The sequence below is a fragment of the Dreissena polymorpha genome, chromosome 1, assembly GCF_020536995.1.
Source record: "Dreissena polymorpha isolate Duluth1 chromosome 1, UMN_Dpol_1.0, whole genome shotgun sequence".
NCBI lineage: Eukaryota > Metazoa > Mollusca > Bivalvia > Myida > Dreissenidae > Dreissena > Dreissena polymorpha.
The window spans coordinates 166,066,643-166,084,883 of NC_068355.1; the positions used below are offsets into that span (position 1 = coordinate 166,066,643).

Below are 18,241 nucleotides of genomic sequence, written 5' to 3' on the forward strand. Positions count from 1 at the left end.
TAAATTCTAGACAAATACCTCTGCATGACCTGGCTCCTGCTACACTCAACCAAAGGCCTCCATATAATGGACTTGGTCCGCCCAATCGAAGATTATCTATATAAATACACATTGGAACAGTTATTAAAAGATCTTGCAATCTGTATGAGAAAATTCTACACTATGCGTATATCTATGCAAATATATTTTTTAATTTATATTTACCTATTTTGTCTCGAATCAACGTGTAGTTTGACGTTGGAAGTTGTTGCAATTGCGTTTCGTGACCAAATGTAACCACGCCCACATACTCCCTTGTAAGTCCGAAATGTCCGTATTGAGCGGTCATCATGTCTAAGCCTTGGAAACGAATGTCATAGCTCAGTTAAACAAACATATTGCTAAGGTAATATAGATGCCTTTCAATAATCATGCGTTATGAACATTTATTTTCAAAATAATAATAATATTATTTTTGAACGGTGTTTATTTGATTAATAAATTAATCTTAGATAATAGATTTACCATTTAGAAAATCGTTGACAAATGTTTTGGCCTGCGACCAGGCGTTTCCAGAAGCCATGCTCTCTGATATGTCGAGACACAGAACCGTGCGTATACTTTCTTCATCGCGTGTCAATTCACTCGCTTCAACATGAAATGTTATATTGTTTTATTCACGTAACATCAACAGCTTTATTTAGCATTACGATCAATACATTAATACACATTACCCAATACACATACACTTGTTTGTTTTTTAAAAACCTACATACTTAAACTAAAACATGATTAACACGCCGCGAGCAGCCAGGGTTTGACTACAAAACTACAAAAAAAATTACCACGATCTGTAGCCAAGTCTAATAATACAGGATCAACATTTTCTCCAATGAACTTATGGTGCTTTAGGTCGTTACCAAACGAAATATGTATAGGCTTATTGTATATAATTGATTGACAAATTAACTTGACTGATTTGTATTTTTTATTGAGAATAAACATGGATAAAAGTCATACAACTAAAGAGTTACCTTTCTTCAACTCCTTTTGCGATAACGCCTTCCAGAAGTCATCATATACAAGATCCCGATGTGTTTGTTGGATTACACGTGTCTCTAAGTTATTCAAGATAGTATATACAGTTGATATATTCGCTTATGTGATATTGTGAGAAAATATACGAACATAAAACATATAAGCTTTGCATTGAAAACACATGAAGTTAAAAACTGCTATTGACCTATGCGGATAGTATGTTTTCTATTGTGTGTATGACTCCTCCTTTTCGATTGCTAATGATGCATTACTCCGATTCGGGCATAACGCATTACCAGTAAATGTTTCATATGTAATATTATATCTCCATCAAAACGTAGACAATTGTTAGTTTTTGTGTCATAGTATACCAATGATAGTATACGTTAGTTCAAATGTCAAATATTTATTTCGTTGATTTCGTTTGAATATTGACGTATCTTGTAATACTCTTGTATAACAGCCTATTCGCTATACAGTGGACTCACGTTATGTGCTGATTTAATACCTGGTCGATTAATGGGTTCCGATGCCGCCGTTGCGGACTGTTGTCTGGGCACATTTGCCGAGGAGCTAAAAACACGGAGGCGTAAAACATTGTAATTAACACGGCATTGCATTAAAAAACTTTGAACGTGTTACACAATCGAATGTTTAATAGCACATAACTTTATTAATTAGGAAGTTTAATTACATGTGCATTTAAATATATAACCTTCATACGTTAGTTACATGTTCCTTTATTCGTTTCTATTTGAATGTATGTTTTTAATAAGCTAACATACCTAGGAGTTTTTAATGTGGACCGATGGTCACCCGTTTGAATTCCAATACGGACAATAGTTTCGCACGGTAGATGATTTGGTGACCCGTCCACGCGCCCAATAGTCCCAAGAGTACTTTCCGACGAGGAAACATGATTTTGCACCGCTGGGATCAAACCTGCCAGCACAGAGGACAGGTCACCTGCCGGCTCGATTGAATATCGAGGAACCGGAATGCCCGGCTGTGAGGTACCGGACTGTAGAGCTTGTAATGATCGTGCCAGTTCGCCTATTTTGTCTTCGATTTGCTTCAATTTTTGCTCGTCACTTTCCTCATTTCGAAGAGCGTTTACATCTGTTTTGAGTTTACTTATGCGTACTTCAGTATCCCGAAATTCTATAAAGGAATTTCAAAAATCGTTATGATATACTCGAGAATTTAAAATCATTGGTAGAGCTACATGAACAGAATTTTATTATAAAACATGTAACGTATATTCATACTTACCATTCATGAGTTCTTGGAGTTCTGAGCCACTGCAAAAAACAAAACAATATTTTTTTGTCTTGCCGATGTATTTTCATTTACTAATGAAAACACGAACTGTTACACTAAGATATCATAGACTTGAGACAGATGACGTTTATGTATTATGCATTAGAGGGAAATGCAATTTAAATAAATCCAGCGGAAAATTGTTACCATAACATAACTACTACATTAACCCTTTGCATGCTGGGAAATTTGTCGTCTGCTAAAATGTCGTCTGCTGAATTTCTAAAATTAGCATTTTCTTCATTTTTTTCAAAGAATACTATCAGAAAAGCAAACAGTTTGGATCCAGATGAGACGCCACGTTCTGTGGCGTCTCATCTGGATCCAAACTGTTTGCGAAGGCCTTCAAAATTCGGTTCCCGCACTGAAAGGGTTAATCTAAACAGTATACACGTATATCTATGTCAGTTCGGATTGAAACAGTTTTAATGTAAGTTTCCAACTTAGCTGAACTTAACATTTCATTTTACATAAATTAATACACTTAATAGGTCACGTATTCACTCGAAGTGCTCACTATTCGCCATAATATCAATACAATCATTGCATATTAACAGAAAAAAAACTTGTTTAAACATTATATTTATATTATTTATATATTATATTATACGAAGACTAACCACTTGCAGCCCTCTCTGCATTCTGTTAATTTGTTAAGTCGATTCACAATGAACTTCGTTGTTGTTTGAATCTCTTTCAAATCAGCCAGTCCCTGAAAGACCAAACACATTTAATAGAATGTAGTCAACTTTGTTTTAAATATTCAACACGCTTTTTGAGATACATACATTGAACCGCATCTTGAAAAAAGTGCCTTTAATAATATTTGTTTCAATACTGAAAAACATTATGGCAAGAACACACTAATTGAAATAGAAAACAAATATTAAATAAACGTTGATTAATAATATCGATTTTAAATGGGGCATCATAACTTCTAATATAAAGAAAAAAGTTAAACGCACTATGTTTAATAACAATTATTTGTCTAACCTTAGAGTCCATTTCCATGTCTTCGTCACACAGCAATGCAATCGAAACAGGAAAATAGTGTACCGGTAAATATCGTGTTTAACCCTAAAAATAGAAATCACCTAAACCCATTATTTCAGGTCGGTCGATGTTACACATAAACGGAAGTGCCAAATTACAAAAATATGTTTTGTATAAACTTATCAGTATAATTGCCTTATGTTATTTACACCTGACCTTCGTTTATGGAATAATTATAACTGTAACAAACATATTGCAAGTACTGTACACCGGCTTGATATTTTCCATTTGCGTCCATCTAATCAAGCCAGCCCTTAATCATTTGTTTGCGACATCGTCTTCATACTAAGATGTTTTAATAGCATACAACCTGTGTAATTTCTACCTCCTGCGTGTATTGATAGATTACTTTAAATAGAAAATGACGTTGTGTATACATGTTGCCATGTTAACCATATCTTGGGAAACCACTATTGGCATTTATAGATTTGTCAACTTTCGATTTTGGAAACTTTATTTTGAAATGGAACATCAGGTAAAACCTTTTAAAACTGTTATCGTACTCTGTGTAATACGATTTCTAAGCTATAATATTGTGTGATTAATTGCAATCGCAGTGGATTCAACCCATGTTATGTTATATATTTGTTTCGTTTTATACATAAGGTTTTCATCAATATAAAGGACATCCAGACGTGTTACAATACTATTGTACAAAGACTGAATTCTCTAAACGAAAATACGAAATCAACTTGTACACAATGGTAAATTTCCACTTTATGCTTTGAAATAACAGTCTTTACAAATAGTGTAATTTGTATATTTGTAAATATGTAAATATGAAAACATATAGATGCAACTCTCATAAAACTTTAACCAATATGTATTGCTTAAGTGATATACGAGTCATATTACCATTTTCAGTCCATTGCGTATTGCTCGAATATCCAAAGGAAGGCTACATTTAACATACTTAATTTGTATTAATCTACATACTATAGACCCTGTCATCTTAAAACATGCATTCAGTTGAAGCACTTTATATGTGTTTTAATTGGGATAATAAATATATTGGTTGAATTCGACATACCCAATTTTGGGCACACTTAACCTAGATTTCTTGCGTTATCTCTTCAGGGTTACTATTGATCTTCGAAACTGAATGTTTACGTTAAGTCTTCCTGAAATAGTTGATTAAAGTTTAATATTTAGAAAACATAATGTTAAACATTATTACGGGCCATGTTTCTCTGTTTATAAAACCATCATGCTATAAGTTTCGTTCACATAGTTTCATAAACTAGTATTTGACAAAGCCCAAGAAAGGATACTGACATAACTATTTAATTTATTAGGCCTAAATGCTCGACACGAACCATGAAGAGCATGATACAGCTCCGATACAGAGAGACTTTTATTAATCATAGCGTGCTTATCACGATAAGCTCCCGTCTGCCTAACACTAGTGTGCTCTATAAATGCACATGCCGTCGTTTATTGCTGGTATTGTTTAAATAAATTAGCAACATTTGTTATATCAACTTTAATGGAATTGATATAAACGATATGTTATTTTATGAAAGGCATGACCTCTAAATGATAATTTATATGACAATTGTGTTGACTAAAGCCAGTTCAAAAAATCAGAACCATTATATTATTTAAACAGTATTTAACAAATTACGAAAAAGGCACTATTTAAAAATAAAATACGAGGTCATGTTAAGCACAATCATTTAGGCGAAGAAACTTCAATGAAGTGTTTTGTAATAAACAAATTTTAATCATTTTTACATTCTTATACCAATAATATATACATATTTACCTAATAATAACTGATGTTAACTTGTTGTTATTGAGCTGTTGCGGACTTGGAAACTAGAATGGGGAAACTCATTGCATTAGCAGATGACACAAATATTAATGAATCTGAAATCACACCCCGATTTGATGATATTAAGGCACAACTAGACGACATGCATATGTTCATGAATGTCTCAGACGCCAGCCATGCAGCTAAAAATGGTAGGCATACTCAAGAAAAAGTCGGCGTCGAGCATTTTATATCACAAGAAATACCCAATATCAAGTATATTATAGTCCTCTATGTAGATTGTATAATATGAAGAGATATAAAAGAATTACGCAAAATGTAACAACGAGTGGCTCGTGTTTTTGCTTTTAGATGTTTGTATTTTACCAGAAAGACATGTTTAGTAATAAATCAACATCAATTATGTATGTAGCAGTTTTAAATGCATATGTTTTTTAAACAAAGAGTAATGTTTGTTCGCAAGCATATTTCTTTTCAATTTACATTTTGCTAATAAAAGTTACGCTAGTTATATTTTTATCATTTTAGTCACTCGGATCATCAGGCAACATAAAAAGTATTATATTCCTGGTAGTGAAGTAACTTGGAGAACATTGGCAGATAAATCACAAGAAAGAGGTAAATATCCCATTTTAAATCAGTATTGCTCATGACTTTGAAGTAATACATGTTCAATTTTGTTGTAATAAGTTGACATATTAAAATGCATTTTACTGTCATACATATTCGTGTCAGCGTTACCTGGAACTGTCCGCTCACGATTCATCACTATGGTTCTGTGTTTGGACATTTCCGAGAGTATGTCGAGCAACAATGGATGGGGTCAGACCTTGGAGTTTGTTAATGATTTCCTTGCCGGTAAGTCATTTCTTATAAACAATAGTAAATGCATACTGAAAAAGAATCATAATACAAACATCTAGTTAAATTATCTTCCCATTTGTAAAGTCAAACGTTCTTAGGCCGACCGGCACCTTTTGCGCTGGGTTTGATTGGCCCTTTTGATACTCGCAGACTTAGTCATGTCTAATATGTTTTTTTTATTAATTAAATTTTAAATGTATAATTATTTAAATACGATGATTTTATATGTAACTTTCATCAATAATTATCCCATTATTCTGTGAATGCTTAACTTTTTTTATAGAACTAAAAGAACTGAAAACAAACGATGAAAGATTGTTAGATGAATACATTGCTGTGACAACATTCGGGCACGAAACAAAGATACATAAGGCATTGACGAATAACTATGACGACATTAAGGAGCACATACGTATGTTAATTCAAACGTTGTTTTAAATGTTAGATAAACATTTCACACTAGGTCGATAAGTAAACAATATATATTGCATAAGTTGATAAAATTATCAATAAGTGTTCATCTACACAATGTGCTCAAATCATTTCCCTGGAGTTACAATGGCTTGCCATCAGGATACTATTTTTTGAAATTTTTATAACACGCTTCATAGCGTTCGCATTAACATCGTATTATCTGTGGTTGATATGCACTGGTATATTGCAATAAACGACAACTACATGAATGTATATTTGAATATATATTTTCTACTCTATTCATTTATATCATCTGCAGAGGGACTAACTTTAGGCGGACCAAGTCCACTTTATGGCGGCTTATTACTCAGTATGGCGACAGCCCATATTGCTAAAAGAAGATATGGTATGAGCCGTACTCTAACTAAAGAGGGATATATTTATATATATATATATACCGTAAACAGCGTAATAAAAATTTTCAGATTGTTATATATAAAAATACATCTTTATTAGTCACGAAAGCAACTATAACATGACATATATGGAATCGATGTGTACGAAATATGTTCTAAAACTTATATGAATGATTCTCTTGATAATGTTAATGTAGTTGCATTATTTCAATATTTTACTCATATAATAACATATCATGCATTTCCCCTAGTTCCAAGTGTAAACAGCCTAAATTTATCTCCGAGAATAATTGTCATCACTGATGGCTGTCCTACGGATACATTACTACATGCAGGACCAGACATTCAGGACGAAAGTAAAGTGGAACAGGTACTGGAATTGTGACTTTGTACAACTGTTAAAAGTTTTGTTCCGATTATTGACAATAATAAATAAATGACCGAAATTATTTCAATGTGTAAAATCCGGTCTCGCTTCAGAACGATAATTCTGCTACCGCTCTGCTGTCAACATTTGTACTGATATGTGTAGTGTTTACTGTTCAGATGCGGAATAACTCAATTTTGCAGACCGTGTCTTATATATCAGAAGCTGTTGAAGAAATTGACAAGAGAGATTTTGAATTGTTTTTCATCGGCGTTGGAAAATGCAACAAAGTATATTAAGTGTTGTCAATTAACAAGTTTGCGTAGTAGTCTTAAATTAAAAGTTCATGCTATTCTAAAAGAAGTATTTATCGGTGCTAAACTTTAAAGCTATCCAAATTTAACAAGACTATTGCCAAGCAATTAAAGTCCCCTACCGGCTCCACCATTGTCAGAAATTCCACCATTGTCAGATTTTCTGTATTTGTTGCCATAGCAACCAGAATTTTTGACGTAGGAACAAAATGAATAATGCATAATGCATAATGTCCATATTGCCATCTATTTATGTTCAAGTTTCGTAAAAATATATTAAGAACTTTTAAAGTTATCGCAGGATCCAGAAAACCACCATTTTCAGCAGTATTTCTAGTCTATTTGTTGCCAGAATTATAGACGTAGGAACACAATGACATGACGTGCATAATGCCCATATTGCCATCTATCCATGTTCCAAGTTTCATGAAAAAATATTAAGAACTTTTAAAGTTATCGCAGGATCCAGAAAAGTGTGACAGACTCACAGACGCACAGAGCGAAAACCATAAGTCCCCTCCGGTGAAACCGGTAGGGGACTGATAATACTTTGTATTGGTACAAAGGTTGTGTGAATTAATTGACATGTGTGTTGTTTACCTGTTTGATTTTTTTCTGTTGAAGACTTTCATACACAAAATGTCAACGATAAGCCAGTCAAAGATGTATTCGTACAAAGATGGAAGGAGGCTTGCTCGCTATGGGTTCTTTGAGGTAATACTGCTAAAATCGTTGACAATATATCCTATAACTGAACAGATTAAAGATGTCGTTAACTAATGAGTTAGCTAACTAACTAATTAACTAACTATTAATGTATCGCTATATTTGATGAAATCCACTTGTAGAGTATCGTATCATAAAAGATATGGCAGTATATTATGTGTTAATAATAGTTGATTTTCAAAACATAAGCTCAGAAAAGAACTGTATTATTATTTTTACAGTCACATTTGGCTTCACATGGACTTCAATTGAAATTGTCGTTAAAAACCAGTCTGTCAGTTTGGGATGAGGTATAAACGATTTCTTTACGGGTTTTTTTATTGAACGATCATTATTTTGTTTAAACAATGTCTTCTGTACCACAAAACAATCTGATGAGTGATGGCATGTGTGAGTGTTGCAGTACACTATGAACTACAAATGACCTTACTGACATATGGTTTATGTTAACGTTTTAAAATTCCGCCAACATGACATCAGTATTACATGTTGCCTTTAATACTGACATTAACGTCGCCTTTATCTTTAAATCCTTTTATCACATATCGTTACCAGGACGATATACAATTTATCCGTGCTGACACACGGAGACGCTGCGAAAGGCCGTACGGGTCATTGTTTCAGGAGAGTAATGACGCTAGTCTGCTATCACTAGGCTCCCGAGTACGTAGGGGACCGGCTTGGAAAGATGGATGCATTGATAATAGTGGTCCTGGTACTGTCATCGGTCATTTTGGTATTTATTCATTTCTTCTTTTAGTTTAACCTATATTATATATATTTTGCGATAATTGTGCATCGGGAAATGGAACGACACTATAAATTCGATTTTATTTTAGTATGATGTAACATTTAGTGTGTAGTTTTCGCGTTAAACATTAAATACACAAGATATCGAATAAGAGATGGGCATTTTAAAAACATGATCCACTTTTTCTCTACCATTTAGTCCATTTAGATAGGTTGTTTCCAATTTACCTAGTATAATAATTCGTGAAAACGACAGAACTATCCAAATGAATTGTATTGTTTGTACGTAAAACACTTTCAACTTTTAATTGTTAATTAAATTGGTAATACAATATTATGTTAAGATGGGAAACTTTTGGTCACATGGGATTTGAATGACCACACAAGCAGCTACAGATACACCAGGGATTGCTTTGAAGTGCAAGCAGTGGATGAACCACGGGTACTCAATCCTTTTGAGAGCATGGCGACCGGTTGTAAAGTAAAACCAGGTACACTACAATGTTTTGAATATAAGTTGAATTGTACGCTTCGTTTTTGGAAATCCGAAATTGATTAAAAACTTAATAGAAGTCTAATGAGAGTTTTTTTACTAACTTAAATTTGTCAACTGATATAGATTGTGTTCGTTAACCTTTAATACTATAAATATTTCTGTCAACAGTCGTTTAAAAACGGATTTAGGGACTCGCAAGTGTGACGGCACATTGGTATGATAAATTTTATGTTAATTGTTTGTTTGTTTTACTAGGTCGAAATTGCTTATCACGGGACATAGGTGACTCAAACAGAGGAATTGTTCTGAGAGTGGAAACACCACATGCTACAGTATGCATTTATTTACTGAGTGAAAAGAAACTATATACAATTAAACATTTGTATTTCCTGAATTATATATATTTACTAGGTAGTTCGTACACGTGTTACTTAAATCATGTACATGCGTATTAGTTTAAAATCGGAGTAAGGTTACAGCTTACGGTATTTAAATTATCCTAATTAACATATATTATTTATTCATTTGTTAGTTTCTAATACTTCTGATTTGTATAAGTATGTAAACAGAAATTTGTTCACTATTCTTCATATTGTAAACTACAACGACATAAGTTGTATACTGAATTCCTCCCAAAATACAAAAAACTCGTTCATATGGCATGCTAATATATTTACATCTCTCTTTATCAATCGTTTACCAGTAGGTTTCATATTCGAATGTAGCGATTTACGAAATAGTTTGAGGCGAAATATTGTTGTATTCACTCTGTCGTGCGGTTGGTCCAGAAAATATAATCGAAAATCAAATATACGTAATTGGATAAGATCATGCAGTAGTATTTCCCACAACGAGTTGTCGTTCCATGTTCTCATGTATTCGTCGTGCAAGAGATTGCTGAATTAGATACAATGCTATCATAATTACTTGTTTAGATTGTATGTATCTATGTAAAGTTTAAGCGCTGCTCAGTAAATAAAATGTTGTTTTTACCGAAAACTAAAATTATAGAGTTAGTCCTAAAGAGAGATCAACGATGTATGCATCTGGTTATATTTACCTCCCTTCCTTTATGCACTCGCTTTTATTGCAATCTGGGGAGATTGAATCAAACCCTAGAACGTTGAACGCACTAATTGGAAACACATATTTATTGATTCTTAATCAGAATATTAGAAGTATACGAAACCAAATAAATTAAATAAAACATAATTTCTTCTATGTTAATATTCTGTGTTTTATTAAACCAAACTTACCACAAAAATTTGGCATAAATTCTTTACCGCTCGCCGGTATTGATAATACATTTTAAAAGAGAATACGAATCACTCAGCTGGTCTTCTTATACCTACATGTCCTATATATTAAAGGGGCCTGTTCACGTATGGGTAAATTGACAAAAGCAAAAAAAAAGGTTTCAGATTCGCAAATGTTGGTTCTAGTTATGATATTTATGAGGAACCAGTAATACTGAACATCTACCATGCTCTGAAATATCCATTATATGCATCTTTTGACGATTTAAAAACCTTAAAGTTATAAAGCGTTGCAACATGAAACGATTAAATAATTTGGAAAGTTTTGTTGTTGTCGTTATATTATGTGATACTACGAGGATTGCTTATATAAAGTATAAAATACATAACACATTGTGTAAGGACGGGGTCTAAGCTATAGACTTTTACTCCATTTACTCCAAGGGTCAGTCGTTCGAGCCCAGTTGGGGGATACTGTTTTTTTTCTTAAATTGTATTCATTTTTCTACTGGAGCTTTTTAGATCCAATATTTACATTTATCAATATAAAGCATTTAATGACAAACTTCAAAACATGCCAAAATCTGTGAAAAGGCCCTTTCAAGACCTGAATGGATACTTTACATAAATACTGTGTTTCCTGAATGTTTATGATCCAATAATTCTGACCTCACTAATAGCTATTTAAATTGTAATGGGGGGGGGGTATCGCTCTCCAAATTCGGCGGTCAAACTTTGGGAAAAGAATCAGTTTTGAATATAACAAGCCCAATTTATATCTGTAAAAGAAGAATGCTGCTAGGAGACATTTATGAAAACCAAATAATCTGTGAAACCATAGATTTGAAGATATGTTGACTGTGAAGTGTTGGATTATAAACATGCAAAATCAGTGTAATGAATCAAATGTCTTGTGTGATTGGTCATTTCTACTGTAAGATACCTTAACGAAATAGCGGTGGAATTTATAAACAGTTACATGTATCTTAAACTGTCATCCACCTATATATCGTCTGCTATGCTTAAGTAAATCCAGAAAATCGCCCTAGGTAGAATTCGTTAATTCGTCTAACATCAAACCAAAAAAAAATTGATACCAAGAAATAACTTTTCAAAAGTTAATCGACGTATATCTTTCCTTCGAAATAAAGGTATATAATCTACTTTTCTTAGTAATGAACTTACAAACAAATGTACCCAAAAAACTGGTGAAAATTCGCCGGTAAAGGTTCGTTTTCACGTTATGTTATCAATATTTCCATAATTGCATAGAACGTAAAGTATAATGCTGTTGTTGAATTGTATAACAAGAAGTCGACGTATTTAGCAGTGTAAAACGTGTTGATGCGTATTATAAAATAATCGACGCATATGCATGATCGTATACGTGTACACAAGTAAGCTGTTTTGCGAGAATATTCACGACCATATTCAAGCGATTACCTGTATTTTCACTATCTTTTCATGAATACAGATTATTTAATAATACCAGTAGCTGTGAATTGTACATTCACATACCAAACACTAAATGCAGGTGAAGAAAATGTTGTAATAAAAAAAATATTGACAATAATATGTTCTTTAAGAATAGATGTATTTATCATAATGTTGATAAATCTTCGAAGATTATGATTATTCCTCTATTTTATTGAAAGTATTCACAATGTTTCCTATTATTATTTCATCACGGTCGTTGTCGTTGTTGCTGAACACTGGGTGTAATTCTTAAAATTGTTTAGTTTTGATGTGTTTAAGGTTTGTTTTTTATTACATGTAATACAATATCTAGATTGCTTTAGCTGCGAATTTCAAAGAGCTATAATTATAACCGTGTTCGATTGGTATATAATATAAAAGGGTACACGCCAAATAATATAACGACACCAAAATGACGTTTAAAACGAACAAGCGTGACATTTTTTAAGACGGCCATTATTATATGTATTTAGAAAATTGTGTACACACATGTTTTATGCAAGCATACCAAATTAAAATGATATTAATGAGCTATTCGCTAAATAATAATAAATTATAGCACACTGATGAAAGTTCTTTTTGGAAGAAAATCTTTTGGGCGCGAAAAATAAAGTGCGTGCTGGAGATAAAAACGGAGAATTTCAATTAATAAAGCGCAGTTGTATTATATTTAAAATATCACTTAAAGCAATATATGAGCCTACCAATCTTCTTTATTGGAGTCGTATTTGGTGTTCTGTCTGTGTGATATGCTATTTGGAAAACGGAACATCTGTAAAAAGAATACAGTGAAATAAAAATGAAGTGACGTGTATACTACAATGTTAAAGGACATATCAACATGGTTCCGTTTTATTTAGATGATTTGCTGTCGTATGAAAAGTCAAAGATATCATATATATAGTGAAACGACAGAACCGTTCTTGCTACGAATGACACGTCATTTTTTAGCTGCTATATTTCAAATCTAACGGATTTTGTGAAAAGCGTAACCGACTGATTTTAATTAAAATCTTACTAAATTTAAGCGATAAATTAGATCTTTTATTTCATATTAAATGCAGTCTGTTATCCGACGATATATAGCATACCATCATGTTGAATCACTAATTTGTGGTCAGGACATTTCATGATTATGCTTAGATTGTAAATATTTGGGTCAAATGTTTCTCGACCTTGAAATACTGTACCACCAGTTTTATAGACAGGTTAAGAACAAACTAACGTGCCTTTTTATTTCACAGTTAGATGCAAGTTTATTCACGTAAAGATGAATATTATGAGTTCACAATTATTACTTTTATATTCAGATCCGGTGGGATAATGGGCATATAGGAAAACATTGTTATGGTGTGGACACAAATACGGAAATCGAGCTTGAGTAAAGTAGGTATTTTTCATAATTTTCCTCCCTGTGGTGTTTCTTTATCTCTGAGATATCGTTTTAAATATCTATCAAAATTAAACATGTCTATGATCTACTTAAACTTTATTCTAAATTATTCTGTCGTAGTTAACATAATAAGTTATATATTTTCTTGTTTTATCTTTTAAGAAGCTTTTTCTTTACAAAAAAAGTTACGCTTCAAACGTTTAATTTTGGACGACACAAGACGAAATCGAATAAACTATACTGACGACAAAGTGCAAAACAGATATTTAGTGCTTTCAATTTAAAAGCTGTCCCTTAAAAACATGACCACGATAATCATTTTCTACATCCTTGTCAACAGATTGATTATCATATTTTCCTTTCTCCTTTCTTATTTTTCTTATCATCGATTAAAGTTTAAACAAAATACACAGTGCCTTCTATTTCATTTGTGTCATCAATATCCTTAGTCGCATTTACTTTACCACTAGCTACAAAACTCCAAAACCAGTAAATAAAGGAGTGTGCACAAAAATTAACTTTGAGTGTGTTTGATTGCTTTCATCAGTAGTATAGAGTGTGAAATTTATAATTCAGAACACCTGATGGAATATAATAGACGGTACCGCCTCGGTTGACATCAATTTCAAATTAATGGCATTCTGGATCGTACAGACTGCACCTTAATTGGCGAATGTTTTGTGTTTTGCCAAGAAGATGCGAATGTCATCAAACATTTGCACCACGCAATAAAAAGAACATGGACAAGCAGTTTATGCTATGAATCTATCGTATTTTGTGTTATTGTCATGTTTAACTGAATTAATTATTACATGTATTGTTTGTTCTGATGAAACATGTATATTATTTTATTGTTATTTGATGCTGTAACATGGGAACTTGTTTGTTATAAATATATAGTAAATTACATGGCTACATAGCTGATATCTCAATTGTATACACGGTTCCCCGTAATCAGAAATAATTAACACACTGTGCTTTTTTAATCGGTATATTATTTTCATCACTTTTAGTAATGCTTGTTTTGCACTGAACATGTCAACAACAATCTTGAAGTCAAACTGAATGAATTAGATGTTGTTGTTTTGTGCCTTATTGGGTTGAGTTGAGTTGAGACAATCAGTAGAGTAAGACACCAAAGGCATTATTATATAAAGAGCTTTTACGCTATAATTTTAATAATTGTACATGTAGTGTTGTTTAATCATTGTTAATGGTATGTTGTCGTTTGAATAGCATTGTCTTTTTTACGGACTCTAATTAGAGATTCCTCTAGGTTCCAATACTTCTCAATAATTTACAAATATATAGGAATAGCTCTTATTTTATCATATGTATCAAGTGCTGATGTAAATGTTTTAGCAAACTTGCATTGCAATTGGTGCATGTAGCCGATGCTAATTTAAATAAGCGAAAACTATTAGTTTAACCAAACAAAATTCAATAGTTTGTATTAAAAAAACAACACTTCAATATTGAACAATCAGTTAGAGTAGGCGTACAAATTAGGCAATGCTTGTTTAAACACTAGCCACCTAAAGGTTTGCTGGCATTCAAAATAATGTTTCATTCTAATGGCGTTTAAAAATCAATAGATTCATATAAACCGAGCAAAATGTAATTGATAAACGAATATATACGTATACAATAGAACGATTTTTTACTTGTGGAGCATAGTTTATTGGAATTGCGATGCTGTGATAAAGCATTAATTACATGCTACATTAAGATGTATACATAGTGACACATAGTGCAGTATTGATACCGGTTTACCGGTTTAACCGAACACAGTGCTATTAACTGTCCGTGAAAAGGATGTTACTTCATTTATTGTATTCGCATAAGTGGTTGCGTTGTGTTAGTTTCTTGTTTACCTATTTGTATTCTTTAGTTTGTTGTTTCGACAATAAGCATTTTGTATAAATGACCTTTTGATTTTATGGATAGTTATCTCATACTGCTTATTTATGCAATTACGTAAACGTTATTGTTTATAAAATGATTTTTGTTTATTTTAGATTTCATATAAATAAATTATCATACATGATTTTGAGCAAATCGATAATGCATTAAATTTTACCACATTTAATACACAAACGTTTGTAACCAGAAGAAAGATATACATTACAATTATACTTGTCAACATATATTATTGTATCATTGATGCTGATCTCTGTCACAACATTTTATGTATGTCATTTTAAACAAGACTATTGCCTAGCAATATAATTCCCCTACCGGCTCCACCATTGTAAGAAATTCCACCATTTTCAGATTTTTTTTATTTGTTGCCATAGCAACCATAATTTTTGACGTAGGAACAAAATGAAATGACGTGCATAATGTCCATATTGCCATCTATCCATGCTTCAAGTTTCATGAAAAAATAATAAGGACTTTAAAAGTTATCGCAGGATCCAGAAAACCACTATTTTCAGCAGTATTTCTAGTCTATTTGTTGCCATAGCAACCATAATTTTTGACGTAAGAACGAAATAAAATGACGTGCATAATGTCCATATTGCCATCTATCCATGTTGCAAGTTCCATGACAAAATATTAAGAACTTTAAAAGTTTTCGCAGGATCCAGAAAAGTGTGACTGACTGACTGACTGATTGACAGACGGAGCAAAAACCATAAGTCCCCGCCGGTGTAACCGGTTAGGGGACTAATAACTATTAAACAAACACAATGTTGTCAATGCAATTGAAACAGCAGCGTGTATCATTAGCAACACCATATCTTAAGTACAATTTATAACAATGCCACTGACATATGAATGTGTTCAAGATTGTTTAGTCATTGCTGTAGTTATCTGGGAGAAGGTTAATTCATTCTGCTTGGTTAATAAGACAGTGAGTGATGTTTGTATTCCATCTGCTTTGCAATTATTACATGTATGTCAAGATGGTGTTGCATCCATTTGATTGCCAAGACCATTCAAACGACAGGTTATGCAAGTGGTCTTGTTCATTTCAATTATAAACGTCTCGTGACAAATAATCAATTATCCAATAATTATAATATGAATGAAGCACTGGGACACTGACATTGACACATTCGTGCATCAATGCCTATTAACAATATTTGTTTTGTAAACACATTGATTAAATACGCATTAAATTGCCAATGTTCCAAGGTGTACACATACATGTGTGTGTACTTACTAAATCTGCCCAGCAATATTCGCGACATACACGTACATTTTTCGTTAAAAGACTGCACGGAAACGACTCAGATGCAATCACACAATCGAACAAAATAGTAATCTTATAAAGAACATTTAAGAACTGCGATGAATTGAGCAACGATCTGGAAACACTGGACCTAATGCACGTGCGTAAAGTGATGGACCAGATTAGCCTATGCAATCAGGACAGGCTAATCGGGGACGACACTGTCCGCCTTCACTGAATTTCTGTAAAGAAAAAACCTCATGTAAATAAATATGAACCATAAAAGTGGAAAGTGTCGACCCTGATTAGCCTATGTGGAATGCACATGCCGATCTGGGACAACACTTTACTCTCATGCATTAATGCCAGGAACTTAATAGGGAATTTGTGGGGTTCACAATTAAACGTTAGTGGATGTAAACACATCGGAAAGTGGTGCATTGTTTCAAATAACTTTTTAAAACATGTTTTCTAAAGAATTTCAACTGTTTATTGCAATGTGCAAATACATCAGAAATACTTTATTTAATAATCCTGTGGTATTGGCCGAACATTCGAGATGTGTTTACATTCTGTCCAGCCCGTGTGTAAACCCCTGAAAACCCCGTCGATCCTCTTGCACCCTGTGAATATTTTTAGTATTGTGACATTTTTATGTCACAAATGAGAATTGTTATCATATTATACAATTAATAATTCTATAAGCTATCGAAAACAGACTCTGATAAAAGAACATACATTATTAACAAATATAGACAGTTAGGTACAAGATAGTAGGTAAGCAAACGGGAGTCGTATTACTTTTGAAAACATGTGTACTATGCACAAGAATGTATACTTGTCGATCAAATAGCTAATTGTAGTATGTTTAGTTTAATACTAAAAATATTAACGTTACAAACAGATGTATGCTCCTTTACAGGTAAAACTTCTATTTTAACAGAAAATGAAGCAGGTTTGTTTGGATACTCCGACATTATACGTTTGTCAACACTAGAATAACATACAATGGTATACATTAATTAAACACAATAATTAACCGCAACGAGGGCACCTGAGTTTGACACTCCTATCAGACGGATGGCAAGTTGGAAAGTATGCAAAATATATAAAGAGTTTGTCTTGCACTCAATACTGTAAATTTGGCACAGAAGTCTTTGCATACAGTCGTTGCGTTATTGAAAACAGGCTAGTTTTAGAATAACATATCAATATTGCTACATAAAGATATATTCTGTATTTGTTTTCTGCATAACATGGGCATTCTAAAGTTATGAAATAGAATGTGTGTGTATCTTTTACATAATAAGGTTTGTTAAGGCTGATACATGGATCTTTACTGCTTACTGTTTATAAAAAATGAAGCACGGGCATTTACATAACAAAAGAAAAACTGAAAACGCTATATTTAAATAGAAATCCTAATA

At 32.7% G+C, this 18,241-nt stretch overlaps 2 protein-coding genes across 8 annotated transcripts in view; one reads left to right on the plus strand and one right to left on the minus strand.

The window, feature by feature from the left end:
- LOC127859558 (uncharacterized) overlaps window positions 1–3,715 on the minus strand; it is a gene marked incomplete in the record, with an annotated part of 282,340 nt that extends 278,625 nt beyond the window's left edge. Inside the window, 10 exon segments of the mRNA XM_052397050.1 lie at window positions 19–96; window positions 205–339; window positions 505–627; window positions 1,014–1,097; window positions 1,526–1,590; window positions 1,803–2,178; window positions 2,290–2,318; window positions 2,958–3,049; window positions 3,331–3,414; window positions 3,601–3,715. Of these exon segments, the coding sequence (XP_052253010.1) occupies window positions 19–96; window positions 205–339; window positions 505–627; window positions 1,014–1,097; window positions 1,526–1,590; window positions 1,803–2,178; window positions 2,290–2,318; window positions 2,958–3,049; window positions 3,331–3,348 (1,000 nt within the window).
- Window positions 3,693–15,683, plus strand: LOC127859594 (uncharacterized). 7 transcript variants are annotated; one of them, XM_052397110.1, is made up of 17 exons: window positions 3,693–3,865; window positions 3,997–4,094; window positions 4,255–4,281; window positions 5,189–5,355; window positions 5,693–5,782; window positions 5,900–6,022; window positions 6,312–6,440; window positions 6,762–6,848; window positions 7,110–7,228; window positions 7,339–7,515; window positions 8,164–8,253; window positions 8,487–8,555; window positions 8,890–9,001; window positions 9,360–9,506; window positions 9,767–9,843; window positions 13,554–13,629; window positions 14,213–15,683. In XM_052397110.1, exons 1-16 carry the CDS (start codon window positions 3,752–3,754, stop codon window positions 13,626–13,628), a joined length of 1,701 nt encoding a protein of 566 aa, XP_052253070.1. In that variant the 5' UTR covers window positions 3,693–3,751; the 3' UTR covers window position 13,629; window positions 14,213–15,683. The 7 variants fall into 7 exon arrangements, with proteins under 7 accessions (XP_052253070.1, XP_052253063.1, XP_052253085.1 ...); XM_052397096.1 differs by having other exon boundaries at window positions 3,738–3,865; window positions 8,821–9,001; XM_052397118.1 differs by having other exon boundaries at window positions 3,741–3,865; window positions 7,429–7,515; window positions 8,821–9,001.
- The last annotated feature ends 2,558 nt before the right edge of the window (window positions 15,684–18,241 follow it).